This window comes from Rhea americana, unplaced genomic scaffold, assembly GCF_003343005.1.
Source record: "Rhea americana isolate MKP2758 unplaced genomic scaffold, rheAme1 scaffold_0, whole genome shotgun sequence".
NCBI lineage: Eukaryota > Metazoa > Chordata > Aves > Rheiformes > Rheidae > Rhea > Rhea americana.
In genome coordinates this window covers 3,982,569-4,004,566 of record NW_028185037.1, presented here as the reverse complement: position 1 = coordinate 4,004,566, position 21,998 = coordinate 3,982,569, and the positions used below count along the sequence as shown (strand labels likewise).

Here is a 21,998-nt window from a genome sequence, read left to right as displayed (position 1 = left end):
ATAAAACATCTTAAAGAACACATATTAAATGTTCACATATRCATGTATCTGTGGACAAATACACATCATTGGCAAACTGATATAAAGCATATATGTTGGTCAAGGTAAATCTGGATTTGTCCTTATTCTATATCTGCTGGTAGTATACAGAAATATTTATAGGCCACAACAGTATTTCCTAATACTAACTTATTTTTCTAGTGGAAAGCTAACCCTCTTTTCCATTGTTTTTGGATGATTTTTTTTCCCCCTAGTTGACCATTGTCAGGTCTGCTCTGGTTTTATGCCAATAGGCAGATAAAATCCAATATATGTTAATATGTTATAATATACATATATGTGCAGGATACAGACATTGAAATCTAAGAACTATTTAAATTTCAACAGTATTATATTATAAAAGAAATCTTAAAACTGGGGTCTTGCTGTGTACACTGATGAGGTTGGACCCTTCATCTTAAGATTTGGCTTTGTATTTCTTTAAGAGTTTTTTTTTTGTTTGCACTTGACATTGTACTTCTTGTAGAGGATTAAAATGTAAAGTATTAATARCAATGTCATCATAACTGAGCACAAACGTACTGTTTCCATCATCACTCTGCTCCGTTTTAATAATTTTAAAAGCAGTTGAATTTTATAAAAATTGTGACAAATCATTTCACTGTGGTGCAAACAAACTATGAACATCACAGCTTTGAAAATCGGAGCATCTTTTGTGTACCTGAGTTTGCTAACTTTAAGTAACTCCAGGTTGAAAACCCGCACGCCCGGAGCACCACTTGCCTCGCAGAGAAGCGAACAGGCTAAATCACTGTTTTTCTCACTGTGACGGATCGGGAATAAATCCCAGGCTCCTTCCTCAGCGCCTGCGGGCGGGGGTGTGGCCGCACCGGGCGCGGTGCCGGCGCCGGCGCCGGGGGAGGCAGGACGCGGCCGTTGGGACGCGGCCGTTGCCGGGGGCGGGGCCTCGCCGGGGCGGGGCGGGTTCGCGCTCCCGGAAGCGCGGCGCGCTCCCGCCTCCTGCGGCGGGTCGGAGGTCGCGCGCGCGCGCGGCGCCGCGGGCGAGGCGGTGGCCGCGGCGCCCATGGAGGGTTCCGGGGACGAGGAGTCCGGGGCGGACGAGCCGCTGCAGCAGCTCGTGAAGCGGCAGCGCAAGGAGAAGCGGGAGCTCCAGGGTGAGGCGCGAGGGGCCCGGCGCGGCGCCAGGCCCTTGGGATGGCGGGAGAGCGGCGGGGCGCCCGGCCTGGCGGGCCGGCCCCGGCCTCGGCCCCGGCCCGGCGCCCTCACGCCGAGGGCAGGCGCAGGCGAGGCTGGGGGCGCCGCGGGGGGCGCCCGGCGGAGGGAGGAGCTGGGAGGGGTGGGGGCGCCGCACTGCACCTGCCCGGTGGCGGCAGAGCAACGTGACTAAGCGGTTCTGCTGGCTGGATTCACGTGCCCCGGGGTGTCGTGGGCGAGGACGCCCCTTGTGTTGGGCTGTTCTCCTAGTTGGAGCACTGAGAAGGTCGTTTGTATGCTTGGCTTTCTTGGTGTCGAGTGAAAGGTCAATCTGCAGCCTGTCATCAGTTAGAGGGATAGGGAGGAGGAGAGGGACTRTTTATCTGCACGTTATTGTGAAATCTGAAGGATTGCGAGCTTTGAGATGCCTCTTCTTTCCTCAGATTTGATCGACATTGAAATGAGGGGTAGGAGCCAAGACTCAGGGTTACATGGCTGGAGTACAAGTCAGGAAGGGCCAAGGGAGTTACATGTTTAGCCAAAGGAAGAGAAGGCTAAAAAGGGAATATTTAGTTTCAGTCTTTCTCCACCTAAGAAAGGGGAGACACAGCAGATGAAACCAAACTGTTTTTGGTTAGGAGAGGCAAGTGACCTACATGCATCACCTGCTTGAAAAATGTGTTCTTGAGAAGTGCAACTGATGGATAGCAAAACAATTTTTTTCATAAGAATTAAAGTAATATGGATCTCAGCCCATGAATATCCAGCATCTCCACCTAATGATCCTCTCCATCCTCTGCACAGTTTGTACTCTCCTTATGTGTTAAAGTTGTGTGTGTTCCTTAACTTCTTGCATGGATTTCAATTTCACTTTTAATTTTTATTAATAAAATTGCTTCCAGTGCTTACAGTACAAAAGTTTTTCTTTTTTTTTTTCTTTATATTCAGACAACTTTCTGTGCTTCCGTTTGTGCCCTTGCCTCTTCTGTCACTGGGCATGAGAAGGGAGAGTATAAGGAAGATGAAGCCTTTCATATGTTTGTACATATTAAAAAGATTCTTCCTGAGCCTTCTTCAGGCTAAACAATTCCAGCTCTCTCTGCCTTTCCTCACATCAGAGATGATCCAGTCCATTAATCATCTCAGTAGCCCTTGCAGGACTTCCTCCAGTAAATCCATATCTCAGTTACACCAGGGAGCCCAGAACTTGACACAGTTCTCCTGGTGTGGCCTCACTAGTGTTTAGCAAAGGGAAGGATCACTCTCTCAACCTGCTGGAAGTGCTCTCTCTCCCCCTAACACAACCTTCTTTGCCAGAAGGGCACACTGCTGTCTTATGATCAGCTTGTCAACCAGGACTCCTAGGTCCTTCTCTGCAGAGCTGCTTTCCAGCCTGTCAGCCCCTACCCTGTATTGATGAACAAGGTTATTCCTCCCTAGGTGCAGGACTCTGCACTTCCTTCCCTTTGTTGAACTTCAGGAGTTCCCCTCTGCCCATCTCTTCAGAGGGACCTTGACAGGCAGAATGGCAGCACAGCCTTATGGTGTATCAGCCACTCCTCCCAGTTTTGTATCGTCAGCAAACTTGTTGAGGGTGTACCCTTTCCCTCCATACAGGTCACTGATGAATAAGGTGAACAGGGTTGGAGTCAGTACTGGCCCCTAGGGGGACACTGATGGCTACAAGCCCCCAAGAGGACTTTGCACCACTGATCACTACCCTCGGAGTTCTGCCATTCAGGCAGTTTTCAGTCCACCTCACTGTATGCTCGTCTAGCCTCTACTTCATCAGCATGCCTATGAGGATGTTACGGGAAACAGTGTCAAAAGCCTTACTGAAGTCAAGGTAGACAACGTCCACTGCTCTCCCCTCATCTACCAAGACTATCAATTCATTGTAGAAGGCTGTCAGGTTGATTAAGTACGATTTCCTCTTTGTGATTCCATGGTAACTGCTCTTGATCACCTTCTTGTCCTTCATGTGCTTGGAAATGGTATCCAGGATTCAGGTATCCAGGAAAGGTTCCGTCACCTTTCCAGGCATCGAGATGAGGCTGTCTGACCTGCAGTTCCCTGGGTCCTTTTTTTTGCCTGTCAGAATGATACTTGCTTTCTTCCAGTCCTCAGGCACCTGTCCTGATCGCCATGACCTTTCAAAGATGATTGAGAATGGCCTCACAGTGGCATCACTCAGTTCCCTCAGCACTTGTGGGTGTATTCTATCAGGGCTCGTGGACTTGTGTATGTTCAGTTTGCTTAAATATTCCATAACTTCACCCCCTTCCACCAAAGCAAAGTTTTCTGTTCTCCAAAATTTTCTGCAGTCTCTGTGGCCTGGGATTCCTGAAAACCACAGTCTTAACAGAAGAGACTGAGGCAAAAAAAAAAAAAAAAAAAAAAATCAGTCCCTTTTCTGTGCCCTTTGTCACCAGGGCCCCTGTCTCATTCAGGAGTGTCCTACATTTCCTCAAGTCTTCTTTCTGCTGCTGCTGTACTTAAAGAATCTCTTCCTGTTGTCCTTGACATCCCTTGCCAGATTAAACTGAAGATGGGCTTTAGCTTTCCTAGCCCTGTCCCTGCATGATCAGACAAGTTCTATTTATTCTCTGTATTCCTTCAGGGCCACCTGCCCCTGCTTCCACCTTCTATATACTTTATATTTGAGTTTTGCCACAAGCTCCTTGCTGATCTGCCTTTGCTTGACTTCTCACTCATTGGGATGGACCATTCTTGAACTTAGAGGAGGTGATCCTTGAATATTAATCAGATTTCTTGGACCCTTCTTCCTTCTATGGTCCTGTCCCATGGGATTTTTCCAAGCAACAGGCCAAGGTCTGCTCTCCTGGAGTCCTGAGTTGAGATCCTACATTTTGCCCTGCTCCCTCTTCTCAAGATCTTGAGCTCCACCTCCTTATGGTCACTGGATCCAAGGCTGTTCCCAACCTTCACATCCCTAACCAACCATTTTTTCTCTAATACTAATTTTGCTTTAAAAAATGTTATTCTAAGAACTGGTAAACTCTGTTTTCACTTTTAGTCTGCTACCTGTGTGATGAAAAATTTACACATCTTTCCTGCAAAAAGATTTGAAATCTTAATTCCCAGATAATCCTATTTGAAGAAACTGAGGCTGAGTTCTGCTGTGTTTTTAACGTTCATAATAGCAGTAATAGTCATAATGGACAGCCTAATGTCTTAACTGTTGCAATATACTAATATGTTGAGATTTTTGTTTGTTATGACTTGCAATCCTCTTTCCTAGAATGATTGTAGAGTATCTTATCTTCAGGGGTAATGTCTTATTGCACTACTTCTTTAACAGCCAAAATTCAAGGCATGAAAAATGCTGTTCCTAAGAATGATAAAAAGAGACGAAAACAGCTGGCTGATGAAGTTGCCAAGCTGGAGGCAGAACTTGAACAGAAGCACAAGGAGGAATTAAAGCAGCTGAAGGAAGCTTCACCTGAGCAGAATAAGGTACATGCTTTAACTTTAGCTGAATTTGTACCAGTACAGCTTGTACTAGCGATTCTTTAACTTTTAAAATTGATAATTCAGTCTTAAAGTATGCCTCATTTTCTTCTGGTAAATCTTCATCTTGAGAAAGGTTCAGCTATTATAGTAGATGGGCATTGCTGGAAGGAATATTTAACTGTATTATTGTTTTTGTTGAGAGGTATTTGGTTTTACTCCTGAAGCTACAATAATAGTTACGTATTCTTAAAGAATAATTACTTTTTAGTTCTTGTTATGTTGTAGTTATCTTATGTAGACTTACTAGAAAATTAATGACCTTCTTTGATAAATTTTTGACCGATTCAGTTTGTTTCATTTTGCAATTCTGTGAGTAATGTAATTGAACTTTTTTTAAGAACACGCTTTTTGTGGTGATGAGAGTTGACTTCTTAAATGTTGCTTATTCTGCAGGTTGTAGCAGCTTAGCTACTTAAATATTTCTTGTGTGCTGTTTGATGGCAAACATCATTTTATTTTAAAGAGAAATCTAAAATTAATTGCAGGAAATATGACCAGTTATGTAAACTAAATACTATAAATACTTGTGTGACTTACAATAATTCACCTACGTTTTTATCACTAATTAGTAAGTAGGGTGACTGAGACTCTTGTTGTAAGGAATTTGGAATTCATAGTTTTCATTTTGTGTATGCAGTACTGAAAAGAACTATATTTGTATCATATGCTTGAATGTAAGGACTATTTGTGCAAGTGAGCTCATTCATATACTTTCTCCTGCCTAAAAAGGAATACAATTAATGGCTAAATTGGTGCAGTACAGTTATCTGTGAATGATGATAATGCTTCTTGGTTGTATATCTTTTTAAGTGTTTACTTAACAATGTGCATCTTTCAGCTGTGTAAACATTTTAAAGAAACAAATAAAGTTGTCTTTGATTAAGAACTTGAGTGCTGTTGTGAAAAGTTTTGGTTTACAAGCGTTATGACCCCATAAAAATCTTACATGTTTTAATTTTTAGTCGGATGCTTAAGCAGATGATTAATGCAGAAACATTAAACATAGTGCTTATGTTTAGTATAGACTGGTTTCAAGAGTTAGTTTTGACAGCTCATTTAGCCAGATGAAATTGACTGAGGACCTTTCGAGCGAGAATCCTTGCCCCGGACATAGGTTTCCCTGAGAGGATTTAGGTTTGAGATGTATGTATTCTTTTATTTCTCAGCTTTTTTTATTCAGATGTGCATATCTCCTTGGATGGCATCTGATCAGTAACATAATGAGGCTCGATTTGACATTGCTCTTGACAACTGTCAACGCTGTCTTTAACAACTGCTYGTGGTACTTTGGTGTGGAAGGTGGAGCCTTCTCCTGCTCTGATGGTAACAGAACTTGGTAACAGCTGTTTAGGTACTTCAGTTTAACAGACTATCTGCTGGTACTTTGAGGAAAACATTCCGTTGTAGCCACTAAGCAGTGCTCAGGCTTCAATGTGGAGCCTATGAAACAACATATGAATTAAATTTCAGGTATGCAGTTCATAACTATTTTTTGTTGAGACTAGATAAAAAGAAATCAAACAATGCTGGATTGAGATGTGAGATGCTTTACTTTGGCTTTTTACGGTACTGTGTTACACAGGTTGTTGTGGATAAACTTCATATATATACAGTGAAATTACCTAGAAACATACCTTTAAAACTGTTTCAGGAGATGCACATCTTGGTTATCATTTATATTACTTCAATTATTAACTCTTTGTTCTTTTTTTTAGCTAGATTCTGTAGCTGATGGGGTTGCAAATTTAGAGCTTGAAAGACTAGAGCAACACATTCAGCATCCTCGAATATCAAAAGCACAGAAGAGGCGGGTATGACTTAAATGCTTAAGTAAATTGTTTAAATGTTAAATGAGTTCTTCAAAGAAATGGTGGTAATTCTATGCCAAGAGTAGCTTTCTAACATTTGGTTGAAGTTATATTTATCTAAACTTAACTGTGGTAACTGAAGCTAAAGAATTTTCCAGGAGATACTACACGGCTAACTCAGTATTGGTGTCTTATCTACCAGGTGTGTTGAAAATCTGTACGACTGCTATCTAGAGATCTGTAGGCATTTTTAAATATCTGCACTTGTTTACACTCAGTGATAAGCTGGGAACCAGAAGAGTTCAGGAGATGGGAGCCAGAAAAAAAAAATTAAAAATCATCCCAAAATGATTTTGAAGGAATTTTACTGAAATTTCACTGAAACTATTCATACATAAAATAATTGAATTAAAGTAATCTAAAATACTGCTTGTAAAATATGCAAGTAATAGAACTTGATAATTTAATGAAGGAAAAGAATTTTAATAGTGAAATTCTTTTAAACTTTTGAGATGTTGAAGAAATACTACTGTCTAGGCCATTGGGGTTAAGTCTTGTTCAGGCTTCAGATGTGCAAAGGATAAACAGTCTTGTACTTGCATGAATGTGAGTTCAGGGCAAAGTCTGTCTTCAGATGTGTGATCTCTAATGCAGAGATGCACCGTTACAAATAATGATAAATGGATGCTGTTAATTCATGGCTCTATTTCTTGGCAAACTGGAAACTTTGCAGTCTAGTTTTCCTATATCATGGTTGTATAAACTAGTCGGATCTTGCTTTGTGGTGAATTTTAACTATGAAAATGAAAAGATCATCCCTTGTACTCCTTTTTTATTATTATTATTATTTAATTTGCGTTTCTACTTTGATTCTTATTCCTTTGTTAGCTTAGGCCAAAACTTATGCAGCATTCTATAAAAATCTCTTGTTTAATTAGAATACCCCTTCCTATGACTTATACTATTCTGTGTGGTTTGCCAAAGTGGTGAAATTTATAGGTATAGAAAATATAGAAATTATTGTGATTAATAGCCTCTTTATGGGTTTTGCAAAGTGTTATTTCTATGTGTTGAAATAATTAAAGAGTTCTCTTGTTACACAGTTTTGGGTGTGGACCTAACTGAGGCAGTTAGGACGCATTGGTTATTTACATTTCCTAAGTTTTGGGTCTAGGAAGTTTGTAAAATTAGGTAGTACTGATTAGGGAGAGCATTCACAAACATGAATGTATTGAGGAGACATTTGAAGAGCTGTACAGACATTTTCTTAATTTTAGCATTTGAMATAGTTCTTATTGTAACAGTAGGCATGCATCTGGCAAATAATTTTGTGTGTTTTAAATCTAAGGAAAGAAAAGCTGCCTTGGAGAAAGAAAGAGAAGAAAGGATAGCTGAAGCTGAGATAGAAAATTTAACAGGTGCTAGACATCTTGAAAGTCAGAAACTTGCCTCCCTATTGGCAGCAAGACACTTGGAGATTAAGCAGATCCCATCAGATGGCCATTGCATGTACAGAGCTATTGAAGATCAGCTCAAGGATCACCAAAATTCCTGGACTGTTGCAACTCTCAGGAACCAAACAGCAAAGTATATGCAAAGTCACTTTGATGATTTCTTGCCATTTTTAACAAATTCCAGTACTGGAGACATGTATAGCAGAGGTAAGAATTTTAGAGGAAGAGATTTTAAGAATTGTTTTAACTGTGATAATTCTTGAACTTTTCAGTTACAGCTGAGATGGGACAAACCCGTTACAGTATGTTTGTTCCTGAACTTTGTTATGGTTTGTTTCTGCTGTTCTCTGTGGAGCACAGAATTGTGATTGGCTGTGTAACTTGGTATTTCCCATAAGAAGTGACAATATTTTTATATCTGGATTGCTTGGTTACTAGATGGTAATCATGTTCTGGGATGGAATTTAAATTGTATTATAAACAGCTTATCTACTAGGTTAACGATGATTTTGTTAACTTTGATATCAGTGTTTTTACTTTGACAGAGGAAAGTTAGTGAGAAATAAGATAAGCTTGAAATTTGAGCAAATCTATCTCATAATAGCTTTCACAGGTGTCTGTTGTTATTCTACACTTTCTTTTCACTGTTTACCTTAGATGTTTTGCAGCTCTTTTTCAGAAACAGATTAAACTGGAAAACATAAAGGCATTTAGTGTAGAACAACGTTGTAGGCTGAGTAAATGCAGCTAAATGGATTTTATGTACTACTTATTCCACCAATGTACTGTTCGTTCATTTTTTACTGTGTGTCTGGAACACCATGCAAGTTACTTTATCCACTTCTTAACTTATTGCTGTATTCATAGAATTCATTTAATAATTATTGCTGTAGAATTCATTGAGTGACTGGTGCTGTAATGCAGTCTTTACCACATTGAGAGGGATAATTGTCACAAGGTAAGTATGCTCCAGGTGAAGACTAGGTGTCTTCAGAGCAGTAGGGAGTCATAGTTTTTTTGTGTGTCAAAGCGTGTTTTAAGGAAAATGTGTGAAGAGCAATTCTGAGCAGAACCTGCTTACAGGATTCAGTAGCCTGAAGTGGTGTAATTTAAAAATGTTTTCATTTGAAAATCTCCTATAGGAAATAATTACAAAAGGTGTCTAGCTATTAACAGAGCTACTGTGGAGAGTGTATGGCCATATTCTTCTCCTGGTAAAACCATAGAAAAGTGGATATGCTGGAAACTCGCGAGTTTACCAGTTTAGCTTTTTGGACTAATTTGATTCTAGCAGTAACTTCACTCTTTTTCTAATTCATTGCAAATTCAGTTTTTTTAATATTAATAAACACATATTATTGTAACAGTAATTTTTATGAAGAAACATTTTTTGTTCCTTATATTTCCTTAACCCCAAATTTCTTGTTATGGAAAGAATATTTTCTTTGTTTTAAGTATTTCAAAAGTTTAGAGCAAGGCAGCCAGTTTGGAATTAACCTCCCCCAAACCAATCCTCCTATTGAACTACATATAATTACAGGATTTTAAAAACATATTTTACATCTAGCTGACATAAGAATATAAGAACAAAATGTAGTAGTTGCTGTTACATTCTTCTCTAGAGTCTCAAACCATACCTTTTGAAACAGAAAGAAACTAATGCAATTTCATGCTTTTTGTTATCAACTGTTCCTTGAATTAAAAGTTTGAAATGTAAGACTGTACTTCTTTCTATTTCTGTTCTCAGTCTACATTTTTTAGCTGTGTTTTTATTGGCCTCTAGTGTTCTTATTTTTCCTTTCCCTTCTCTTCAGGAAACATATTTGCCTACATAATGCATCTTGTCTTCTTATTTTTTCATTATACAATCAGTAGTTTTCCTTAATTGCTTGTCCCTGAATGAGACAATTACTGAAAGTTGTTTTTTGTTTTTCTTTTTTTCCCTTGCAGAGGAATTTGAAAAATACTGTGATGATATAGCAAATACAACTGCATGGGGTGGCCAGCTGGAAGTAAGTACTGTCTTGTTAACTTTTACTTGTGAAATCTGAAGTGAGGGAATGTATCTTCAAAAAGAGCTGCTTAAAAAAAAAATGGAACACATTCACAGCTTATCAAGAATTTTCTTCAATAGTTATAATTGTTTTTCCACCTAAATAACCTCTACTGATGGTCCCCTGCTGTTTTGGTATGTTTGGAAACTACTAAGGTCTTTAACTTGCATTCTGTCAGTATCATTAGAAACACTGACAGAAAGTATTTTATCATGCTGAGTGAGATGGCAGCAAAGCTGTCTGTACTGGAACAATGTTAGATTTTGTGATACAGAATGGTATTTGAGCTTGAGAAAATACGTATTTCTGTTTGACTTAGTTTACATTTTGCTTCGTACTGTTTTTTGTTTCATGTAAGAAGTAGTTAAGTTATTGAAGCTAACATGACGTTACCAGTTTCTTATCAAAGCAGTGATTAAAGCAACCTGGTTTTAATTTAAATTTAAAAAAAAAACTAAGCAAATTTGTTTAGTTTTATAAAGTATGTTTTCTACTAATATTGAAACTTTATACACAAACTCATCTGTTCATTTAAAGTAAATGTCATGTGTTATTCCCTCCCAACACCCCACACTCCTCCACTTTGGACATGATCCTATTCACTGAATTGCTTTTATATCTTAAAGCTAAGGGCTTTGTCACATGTTTTGCAAACGCCTATTGAAGTAGTGCAGATGGATTCTCCTCCTATTATTGTTGGTGAAGAATATTCAGGCAAACCAATAATACTAGTGTAAGTATGCAATTTTATTCTCTCTTAAAATTAGTTCACTTATTTATACAAGAGAGGGCTGATCCGCTCTTTTGTTTTATATTACATACCTGACATTGAAAAGCTGCTTCAGTAATGATCTTGCAGGTTAGAAATGGTGTTTATGATTTTCATACTGTAAAGATAATGTAATAAACATTCTTAAAATGCTGACAGTCCGTCTGATGTATGGTTCAATCACCACTTTATTACAATGTTATTTGTATACTATATACTTACACATGATATGTAATGTATATTAAAATGTTATTTGACCTGCCAGATAATTAACAATGTAATAGTGCAATTGATGTGTGAAACAGCAGAAAATATTTCTTATTCAAAATTTATAATCTGTGCCAGGAAGACACCAGAATTTAAGCATTGAAGCTAATAAATGTTAATGTTCGTGCAGTATTCTTTTCATCAAACTGAACACAAATTTTCTAATTTTTGTTAGGTATATGAGACATGCCTATGGATTAGGAGAGCATTACAATTCTGTAAAACTTCTAACAGACACTGCTACAGAAAACGGCAGCTAGCATAAAAAGTCGAAAATCCACATGGATAACAGTTTCATCTTGATATGTCGGGCTCTGGTCAACTCCTGAACAGACTGGAAAGTAAAACTACCTGGAATATAGTAAAAATGAAAAAGGTTTGACTGTAAATTAGAAATAGCTCTTGATTTTAAAAGCAACAAAAAACGGTATTTTGAATTTGCTGGTATTGATCACATTTAGAAAATGTTCTCTAAAATGCTGGCTGTGTAAATCAGAACATTTTGATAGAACTTCATCCCATGACATAGTGAAAATACTCAGCAGTAAATATTTTGGTTAATTTGCATTTCTGCTGAAGAATTAAGGTTGTCTGAAGAGTCCTACTGGATTATTTCTGGTAGATTTTGATGACTGTGGAAGACTTTAGACATTTAAAATTACTGATGCTTTTGTTTAGACTGATGGAATGTCCTTTGCAGTGGTTCTTTAGTCCCATAAGCTCCAGCTTTAATACTGTAGTAAGGATCCCATTTGTTTGGGCAAGGAAGAGCTGAAGGCAAATCCAGTAGTACTGAATATCTTGGGTGAAGTAATCACAAATATAATCTTATTTTATGGACTTTCATTTAAGCTTTTACCAAGGTTTGAGGACTTCTCTTTTGTTTTGCAGCTGACGTTAGGAACTGAACACTTGATTCTCTTCTTATTACTCTACCTGTAGGAAGAGCATTGCTGTTTATGACTGTATGTCATAGCGTTAATGTGAGTTAACTGTGCTGTTCATCCTTTGTAATCTTTCATTTATGCACTTTGCTGATACAAAAAGCTCATAAACAGAAAACTCTTCAACTTTCCTCAGTTCTGGTAGTGAACTCATCTGAGCATTCTGTTTATGGATCTGCTGTTCTATGCACTGAGGTGTAGTGCTTCATAATACTTCAAACAGCTGATTGCATACAGATGTAAAAATAACCGCCTTGTTTTTTGTCAGAAACTTTAAAAGCAATCTACAGGAGAATTAAGTTGATTTCCAGTGCTGCTTTTGGTGTGAAAAAAAGACTAGAAAAATTTCATTTTATATGCCTCGTCTCTTTTTTTTGTCTTGAAGTTACTAGAAATATGACTCCAAAAGTGACGGCATATTGAAACCAAGGTTGTTATGCAATCAGTTTTTTAATAACAAAGTGATTTTTTAAAAGCCTCAGTCAATGACTCCATAATTGTCTGTATTTTAGTGCTGATGAATAGATTTGGAGAAAAACAGTTCTTGTCAAATTTCAACACCTCTGCCCAGAGCTGAGGATTAAGAGCTAACAGTCTTCATTTTGTAATCCTTCAGTAAAGCTAGGTAGCAGTTTGGCATTCCCGGGACTTCTAAATAAATAAATAAACTGKTTTTTTTTTGTTTTTTTAAGAAGAAAATCTGAGATAAGTGTTCTGTTCATGGATCAGACCAGGTTGTCTGATTTAAAGCACTTTTGAAAGAGAGGAAAGTTTAAATTTCAAAATACTACAGGCACATTTTTTGAATAGGCAGAATTTGTGATTATGAATTTATTAGAATGATGCCTGTCACAGGAAAATCAAGTATTAACCAGATCTAGAGTTTGACATACCCTTGTTTATCTGATACAGTATGGCAAATATAGTGTGTTTATAGGAATTTGATGAATCAAGTTTACTATCTTGACTGTAAAACCCTATTTTTAATTGCAAACTTAAAATTGGATACCTTGATGTGAAAAATCTCTATTCATAATACTGTTACAAATTTCACTAAAGAATCATTAAAAATATTCGTCAGTGTTGCTTAAAAATGGTATGATAGGAAACACACATGCTACTTTTTACTGATTCCCTGAGAAAAAAGTTCTTCAATTTACTAGGTTTTCATTTTTGTTTGATTAACTGACAGAGAAAAGATGCTGGACTTTTGGAACACCTGCACCAACAGTTTGTCCTATTAAAGATGTTTACAGTTTGTATAAAGCAAAAGAATRTTTTAATATGATGAGCAAAAGATCCTTGCTCATGTTGTATGGGATTTGCCAAAAAATAATAAATTGTTTTTTGTGGCAAATTTTCTTGCTGTCACTTTTAATTTTGTACTTAGCTTGTTCAGATTATAGTAAGTTTATTCATTTAGTTTGTATGGCTCTACAATCCTTTGGTAGTATGATGTATGGTCCTACTGTAGTCTGAGGTCTCCAATAATTGACCCTTCCTATTCGAGGGGGCAGACTTTATTCTTTATGAAGCAGAGGTTGATTATGTATGTTTATAAATGAATTTTACCTTCAGTATTTTGGCAGTTAAACTTGAATTCTTCTAAAAAATGTACTGAAATATTCTTGAACTTCTCCATATATGGTGACTGAACAAAACCGAAGGTTTTTAAAATTTAGCTTTTAACTTCTTTGTGTCTGATTACTTTTTTTTTTTTTGCAAAACAGGGCTATTTTTGTTTTTCTCCTACTGATGAAAGTATTGCTTGCCAGTTTCTTCAGCCACTTTTTTTTTTTAAGGACTGTGTTAAGTAATTTTTTGCAAGGTAGTAGATTTCCAGTATGTACACTTACACGAATGGGAAACTGTCTCATGGGCTGAATAATCTTTTCTGTACCGGGAAGTGTGAGCTATGGTGATTCTGACGCTGACCAGCGATGTCTTCATTACAGCTGTCACCAAAAAGACGAGGCGTGAACAGCGTTGGTGAAACCCAAGCTGTTYGCTCCGTGCGAAAGGCTTCGCAGAGCCGCCGTGCCTCTTTGGGCGCTGGTGGTGGGTGCGCCAAATGCTTCTTGCTGGTTTTGTTACGCTTTACGGCATTATGCTCTGGAAGGAGGAGCTTGATCTGAAAGCAGCCGTTACAGACGCGGGCCAGGAACTCCTGAGAGGTGTGGGGCGGGGAGCTGCGGCGCGCTGGCCGCTGCCGGGCCTACGAAGGCCTCTCCTCGTCGCGGCCGCTGAGCCCGCGGCCGAGGCCGGGAGGCCGCGCTGCGCCGCAGTCTTCGTGCCGGCGCCGCCTCGGAGGCCACAGCGAGGCGGGGGAGGGCGGCGGCGCCGGCGCGCAGCCGCGCGGGGGCTCGGGCCGGCTCGTGGCGCCCGGCTGCGCGCGCTCCCGCCCCGTGCCGGGATGTCCTTCGCCGCGCGCCGTAGCGTCGCGCTGTTCCTACGGCGACGGCGTTGCCGGCCGCTGTTGCCGGAGCCGTTGCCGTGGCAACGGGCGGCGGCCGCCGGTATGGCGGCGCGGGGGGCGTCCCCGGGGCGCCGTGCGCGCCCTTTGCGGGAGCTCGTGGTGTCGCCCAGGCTCCGCGGGGGAAGCGGCGGGCCGGGGGCGGCCCTCAGAGACGCCCGGGGCGCGGAGCGGCCGCGCTGGGCCGCCGTGAGGCTGGTTCCGCCGGCTCGCTCGGGCGAGCTGTGCTCACCGCCTCGCGCGCTGGGAGTACTCCCAGGTGGAGACGCATGCACAGGCTTTATTAAGATGCAGGTTATTTTATAACTATCACRAGTTTAACACGTTCCTTGTTGTTTTGCTGTTTTATAATAAACGCTTCTGGATTTCCCGTGCGCACAGCCTTCCTTGGCATTTCACCGTTCTGCCCAGCCTGTCAGGCTTCTCCGACTGACTTTCTTCACTTAAATATGCTTTATTTCATGAGAATACGTAGCTACTATTTTTGTACTCAGACAACTGTAATTCTGCATATGTGAAAATAATTTGATTTATGAGATTTAGTCCAAATTCAGACTGTTCAAATTAACATTATTATAGCAAAGAAGTATGACTGGGAGTAGAATAAATTGCTTTATATTTTATTACCTAAGTGTACACATTACCCGGTGTGTAGATATGTATGTAATTATATATATTTTTTATATATATATATATATGTGCACTATATATAGTTGGAGACCTGTCCATTTCGTTATTTTAAGTTCTTAGCTTTAGTGAATTACAAAGTAGATTGTGATTTTTTTTTAGAAAGTGAAACTTGGCCTTTCTACGCTTAAGTTTAGGACTAACATATTTTATTAAATTATTTTTCTTTATGTATTAAACGCAAGTTAATTGAAGAAGTCCTTAAAGCTTACTGCTAGATTAATTAAATATATATATATATATTTACTGTACTTTAAAAATACTTCTAATCTATGTTAGATAATAATCATTCAAAAGCATTTCATGAGAAATGATCCAGTTCTCTGATCATCTTTGTAGCCCTACGCTGGACTCTCTCCAGTAGCTCCATGTCTCTCTTGTACTGGGGAGCCCAGAACTGGACACAGTACTTGAGATGAGGCCTCCCCAGGGCTGAGAGAGGCAGGCAGGATCACCTCCCTCCACCTGCTGGCAACACTCTTCCTMATGCACCCCAGGAGACCATCAGCCTTGTTGACCACAGGTGCACATTGCTGGCTCATGCTCAGCTTGTCCACCAGGACCACCAGGGTATTCTTTGTAGAGCTCCTTTCCAACAGGTCAGTCYCCAGCCTGTGCTCATGTGTGAGATTATTCCTCCCTAAGTGCAGGGCTGTGCAGTTCCTTTTACTGAGCTTCATGAGGTTCCTCTCCACCCAGCTCTCCAGCCTGTCCAGGTCCCTCTGAATGGCAGCACAGCCTTCTGGGSTATCAGCCACTCCTCCCCGTTTGATACCATCAACAAACTTGCTGAGGAGGCACTCTGTCGGGAATAAACTGAATAGGATTRGAGCCAGTGCTGGGGGACATGCCTAGCTGCGGGCTTCCAACTAGACTGCACCACTGAGCACAGCCCTGAGCTCTGCCATTTAGTAGGTTTTCAGTCCACCTTGCAGTCTGCTCATAGGATCTATAATGTCACTTGCGCTGACTTTTCCTCAGGTATCAGTTACATACCCACAGGTGGTGATACATGTATGCAGCAAACTGTCTGATTCCTGTCACACTTCACTAATATCTTAGAAGTGTAAGATCTGCAATATTTAATAGAGCTGGTGATCCACAATTTTTTGATGCTGTGCTTTTTATAATTATTTTGTTTCATATTGCATGGGAAAGCAAATATTTCTTAAAATATACTTACTGAATTATATGATTTTCAACATGACATAGGTGTCTTTTCTTCTACTTRAAAAATGATTGCTTTATTGGCATTTACAAGAAGAGCTAAAGGAATTATTTTTATAGTATTGAAGCTGTAATTTTTACAATCCATCCATATAATGATTTTCTGATCAGGTATATRTGAAGAAAATAGGGTTAAACATATTATTTAGTATCTTTACTTGGCACTATTTGAACATAATATTAGAACTTCATATTATGTTTCCCTGATTATGACATCAGTTTGATAAAACATGCATACATAAAGAGATTAAATGTGTTTAAGTGAAGAGTCAAGGATGTGTTTTGACTTAGATAATCACTCCTTGTTGTCAAGATGGGTCCAGTCACTCTTTTCCATCATTGCTAATCCAACCATAGTCTTGTCTATTCCACCTGTATAAAAGCAAGCAAGACAGTGCACATGGAACTGTGTGTGCAGCACTTGCAACGTTTYGTAGAGCAAAGATTGTATCTCTTACAAATTCTGAGATTCTAGGAAAAGCAGCAATCACGTTAAAATAATAGTCTTGATAGGAAGCATTTTTGACTCCCTCTGACCCCCCCCCCCCACCTCCTTGAATATTTCTGCTTTGGACTTTGATGCAAGTAGCCTTCCATAAAACAACAGATTCATTCAAAATTCTGAGTATGAGTTAYGATCATGTGAGGACGTATGCTTTATTGTATAGTTTAGAGGAACTGAATTTGAAGACTGGGTATGATGAACTAGTGATTTAAGAAGAAAATTAGTTGTTAAAAATGCTATATTTTCTAATGAAAAATAAAGGAAGTAAAATGACAACTACAGTTATGTGTTTGTGGAAAGGTCAAGAGTTGAGAGATATGTAAATATGAATATTCAACAYCAATTATATATACTAATGACTAAGATTTTTTTTTTTCTGAATAGATGTATTAGAAAAATTGGTAATTTTGAATCTGAACAATAGTAGACTTAAATGTCTTCCTCCATAAATAAACAAGTTTAATTATGATGTGGTGAAGTCTAACCTGTAGCTCTATAGTTTTTAATGGTGTGCATATTAGCTCAAAATACMGTATTTACWGGTATTACATGTATCATTTATCTGYGTGCAACAACTGCTAAAACTACTGCTTTGGACTATTGGGTAAATTTATGCTATCTTTTAGCATACAAYTGAGTATGAAGAAATAAAATCCTAGTGCTTCAATAGAACAGCTCCAAATAATTTTAAAATAATCTACAGCATTTTGACATTTTTATCTGATTTTCCTTTTGCCCTAATGTCCTAYTGTAGTAATTACATGGTTTAAAGAAAATATAATCTGCATTTCAGTTTGTGACCCTGAAATGGGAAGAATCAAGTGCTGAAGCTTTTATATTGCTGATTGTATAATAAATTGGAAAAAATATTTCCATYGCTAAAAAGGAAAGAATTCTTAATACTTTATTTGGCACACTTACTTCATTGCTGATAATAGTGATGGTGTTCTAGAGAAATGGTTTTGACAGCACCTTTAAGTCTAAGCATTTCATGTGTCCATAAATCAAGTAGATTACAACAYGGCTAAAACACAGGGAAGAGGGGAGTTTGTTTCACAGCAGCTTGCCTTGTGGTAAAAGATGTCACTAGAGGCATTTTTTGCCTCYTGTCCATGATCTCCTTTTTTAGCAGTAAAATTTTTAGGGATATTTCTAGGAAAACTTGCAGAAWTTATGGTTTATTAAACTGTTTTACCTATGCTGCTGATGTGACAGACTCCAGGGAAAAAATAAGAAAGGTCAAATTTCAGATCTATGTATAAAGAAGTTCCACYTGMATATAAGGAAGAACTTCTCCACTGTGAGAGTGACAGCGCACTGGAACAGGTTGCCCAGAGAGGCTGTGGAGTCTCCTTCTTTGGAATTAGTCGAAACCTGCCTGGATGTGACCCTATTTAACATGCTCCAGGTAGCCCTAGTTGAGTTGGGGGTGTGTGTGAGGGGAGGTGAATTAGATGATCTCCAGAGGTCCCTTCCAACCTCAGCCATTCTTTGATTCTGTAACATATATCTGCTGCTACTCTGTCTCTAAGAGTAAGGGGTGCTTGCAGCAGTGTGACTGGACAAGTTGATAATGTGGGAGGTTGCGCCCATGTGCTATGAGATGCTTGTGTGCAGTATTGTTCGGACTTACAATGGTGAAATCATCCTCGCTAAATGTGCTGCCAGCAGATGGAGCAGCGCCACTGCCTCTTGTGGTTGGTTTGGGGACTGTGGATCTTGGCCAGCTGTGCAACCTTGCCCCTTCACCAGCTGTAACTGGGCATCTTACAGTTTATGAGTTCGCTGATGTGAAAGTCGAGTGAGTGGAGATAGGCAGTGCCTCTTACACGGATGATGTGGGAGGCTGCAGGACGCAGACAAGTGGGCTGCGTATGTTCCAGGGTGTCCTGGTCAGAYGTACAGCAGTAGCATCTTCAGGGGTGCTGCACCCTTCGTGTAAAATCAGTGACTGTTGAGGACTCCAGAGATACCCTGAAGACCGTGGTGAGTGAGAATGACATGTTAGAATACCTCAGCTGCGTTCTTTGAACAGTCTAAAAGACAACTGTTTGGGCCATTACTTTCTGGACCATGAAGTTGTAAGTACTTTTTTAYTTTCAATTCTCAGAGACATGCTACCCTACTCTATCCCCTAGCTGATCTCCTGTGATATATTTGTTAATGACAAGCAGACCATGTTGATTACTTAATCTCTGTAAGTAGCTGAGCAGACTTAAAAATAGCATGTGAAATATAGAAGGCATTTCTGCTTTCTTTGGCTCCARTAAACACTAATCCACAAATTCCTTTGTTTTGAGAGACTTTAATAAAACCAGCCAGACAAGTTATGATTGATCACTATATGCATATGGTATGAATACTATTAAATACAATTAACATCCTTAGCAACTGCCTCCATATGTTGTAAATATGTATATCATAAAAAGAATTGTTCACTTACAGAAAAAATCTTGAGAAAAATTCCACATAAACTGACATAATCTGTATGTTCCACATTAAATACATCAGAAGTGTTGATCCTCCTTGCTGACTAGAAAAATTGGAGTGCTTAAGCTTAAATAGTAACCAGATAGAAAATATTTATKGAGAGCTGTTTTCTGGAAAGGCTCTCTGAACTTCTTTCTGCAACTGTCTTGTGATGATACCTGAAGAGACTGAATTCATGAAGAATTTGAGGATACTGCATCAAGAAAAAACTTAAGGGATCTTCCAGATGTGAGTATTTTTTAAAGCAAGATCTTTTTTTCCTTTTGAATAGCAGTGTTGTCTTAGGAAAACATTTGAGCAATATGTATTTTTAATGATTACACGAGTCATGAAAACACACTTTAATAATTGCATTCTGGAATGTGTTTAAAGACTTTTGAGGAAGTTAAGGATCTGGAGTTTTTAACTTATCTAGTAATTATTCCATATATATGTATATACATATACATACACACATACATACATATATAAACCCATAATATTCAAAATAGGAACAAAGCCTCAACAGTACAAATAGGCAAGTAGGGCCAAGTTTTCAGAGGACTACAGTTCAATCTCATTGTGTTTGTGAACTTAGGTTTGTTCAGATGACCTGATTTGCATCTTATTTGCTGTAGTTAGGTTTTACTTTTGTATGTGGAAAAATCATTCTGTYGCCACCAGACCCATTCAAGGAAGCATCAGATGTTGTGTGTTGCCACTAAAATTAGTTGTAAAGTCAGCATTTGGGTACTAACACTGTACCTTGCCTGTTATTAATATACTTTCATTAATTGGAACTGTGAGTCCTTTTTATGATCAATAATATATGCATCATTGAGAAGAAAATAAAGTTTTGACATGCAAGGCTTTTTCCTGTTTCAGAATGATAGTATTTATTGAATCTGATTTGCATTGCATATTCAGAGTTATCTTTGAGTTATATATTATATTTAACCTGCAAAGTCAGTAAAAAACTGAAATGAACCTCATTGCTGCTAAACAGAAAATATTAAAAAAAGCCCCACAGATGTTAATAGCTATATATCTTGGCTGCTCCTTGGAACTACTGTTTTAGCTGGTAATGAAAATGCTTTAAAAGTACTCACCTGAACTATGCATTTGTTCCTATCTCATATTCTCACAGATTTAAGTAATTACATTAAGAAATGAAAATTAAGTTATGAATTGGAGACTAATGGTAATTTCAGATGTGCAGAAGTCTTATATAAGAGTCTTTTGTTACTTCACTTGAGCTTGTGATATGTTAACCTGTAGGCTGCTTAAGCTTCCCATGCAGTGAAGAGGAAAGTTATAATGAGAAAAATGAAATATTGATGCTACAAGCAGTTTATGCAAGACAGAATGTGGTGCTAGAAGAGATCCTTGGGAATTTTGAACAATAATTTTATCTTTTGCTATTGAAGAAAATATCATTCTTTTGCTAATTCATTTTTGTCACTGTGAGGCAGCTCTGTCGCCTTTGAAAGGCTGTGGCAATTGTGGACATTCTTCATATCGGGCTTGATACYGGGGCCGACACGCTTTACCATCTTCATTAATAATCTGGATGATGGGACAGAGYGCACCCTCAGCAAGTTTGCAGATGATACAGAATGAGGAGGAGTGCTTGACAGACCAGTAGGTCTGCTGACACTCACAGGGACTTTGACAGACAGGAGAAATCTGCAGACAGGAACCTCATCAAGTTCGACAACAGGACAYGCAGAGTCCTGCACCTAGGGAGGAATAACCCCAGGCACTCGTACAGGCTGTGGGCTGACAGGCTGGAAAGCAGCTTGGCAGAGAAGGACCTGGGGGTCTGGCAGGGCACCAATTAACCATAAGGCAGCAATGTGCCATTGCATCATAAAAGGCCAGCAGCATCCTCTCGTGCATTAGGAAGAATAAAACCAGCAGGTTAAGGGAGTTGATGATTCCCTTCTATTCAGGACTGGTGAAGCCACACCTGATGAGGTGTGTAGGAGTGGAACTGTATTTTTTTTTTTTAAGTTTAAAAGATGCGTCCCTAAGGGTATAGGGTTTGTGAGGTTAGGTGGGTGGGCAGGAGGTGGCAAAAATTGCTTTTTGAATTAGAAAATAACTGAACTGAGACATTGGCACCAGGAAGACGTATGTGTATTCAAAATTTGCATATCAATGGGTCCCCTGTGTTGCAGGATAGGTGGTGAATTGTCCCATATGATAGCCCTTTAGAAAAACTTCTTAGTTACAGAGATTTTTATACTGGAGCTGGATGCTCYTGAACAGTTGTAGAGATATAACATTGCTGGGATTAGAAAAAAAATAGGTGGATAGCTTGCAGGACTGGGGTGATGGATAGAGGCTCCTCAGGAAGGAGGGAAGATGAGGAGGAAAGGTTTGCGCCCTATGAAGAAGAGCAGCTCAGATGCTTAGAATTCTGCTCTGGAAGAGATGACAGGGCCGTTCATAGTTTAGGGGGCCAGGGTCAGAAGGGCATCCAAAAAGGGGGTGGGTGTCTGCTGCAGACCAATCAATAAGGAAGAGAGGGTATACAAAGCCTTTAAAAACAACTGGAAGTGCCGTTAAAAAATTCAAGAAGCTCTATAA

The 21,998-nt window shown here is 39.2% G+C and overlaps 1 protein-coding gene across 1 annotated transcript; it reads left to right on the top strand.

Moving 5' to 3' along the window:
- Nucleotides 1-1,007: 1,007 nt before the first annotated feature.
- OTUD6B (OTU deubiquitinase 6B) lies at nucleotides 1,008-13,402 on the top strand. Its single transcript, XM_085307387.1, has 7 exons — nucleotides 1,008-1,175; nucleotides 4,538-4,692; nucleotides 6,465-6,560; nucleotides 7,906-8,218; nucleotides 9,962-10,023; nucleotides 10,692-10,798; nucleotides 11,277-13,402. The coding sequence occupies exons 1-7, from the start codon at nucleotides 1,085-1,087 to the stop codon at nucleotides 11,359-11,361; spliced, it is 909 nt and encodes a 302-aa protein (XP_085163513.1). The 5' UTR covers nucleotides 1,008-1,084; the 3' UTR covers nucleotides 11,362-13,402.
- Nucleotides 13,403-21,998: the final 8,596 nt, after the last annotated feature.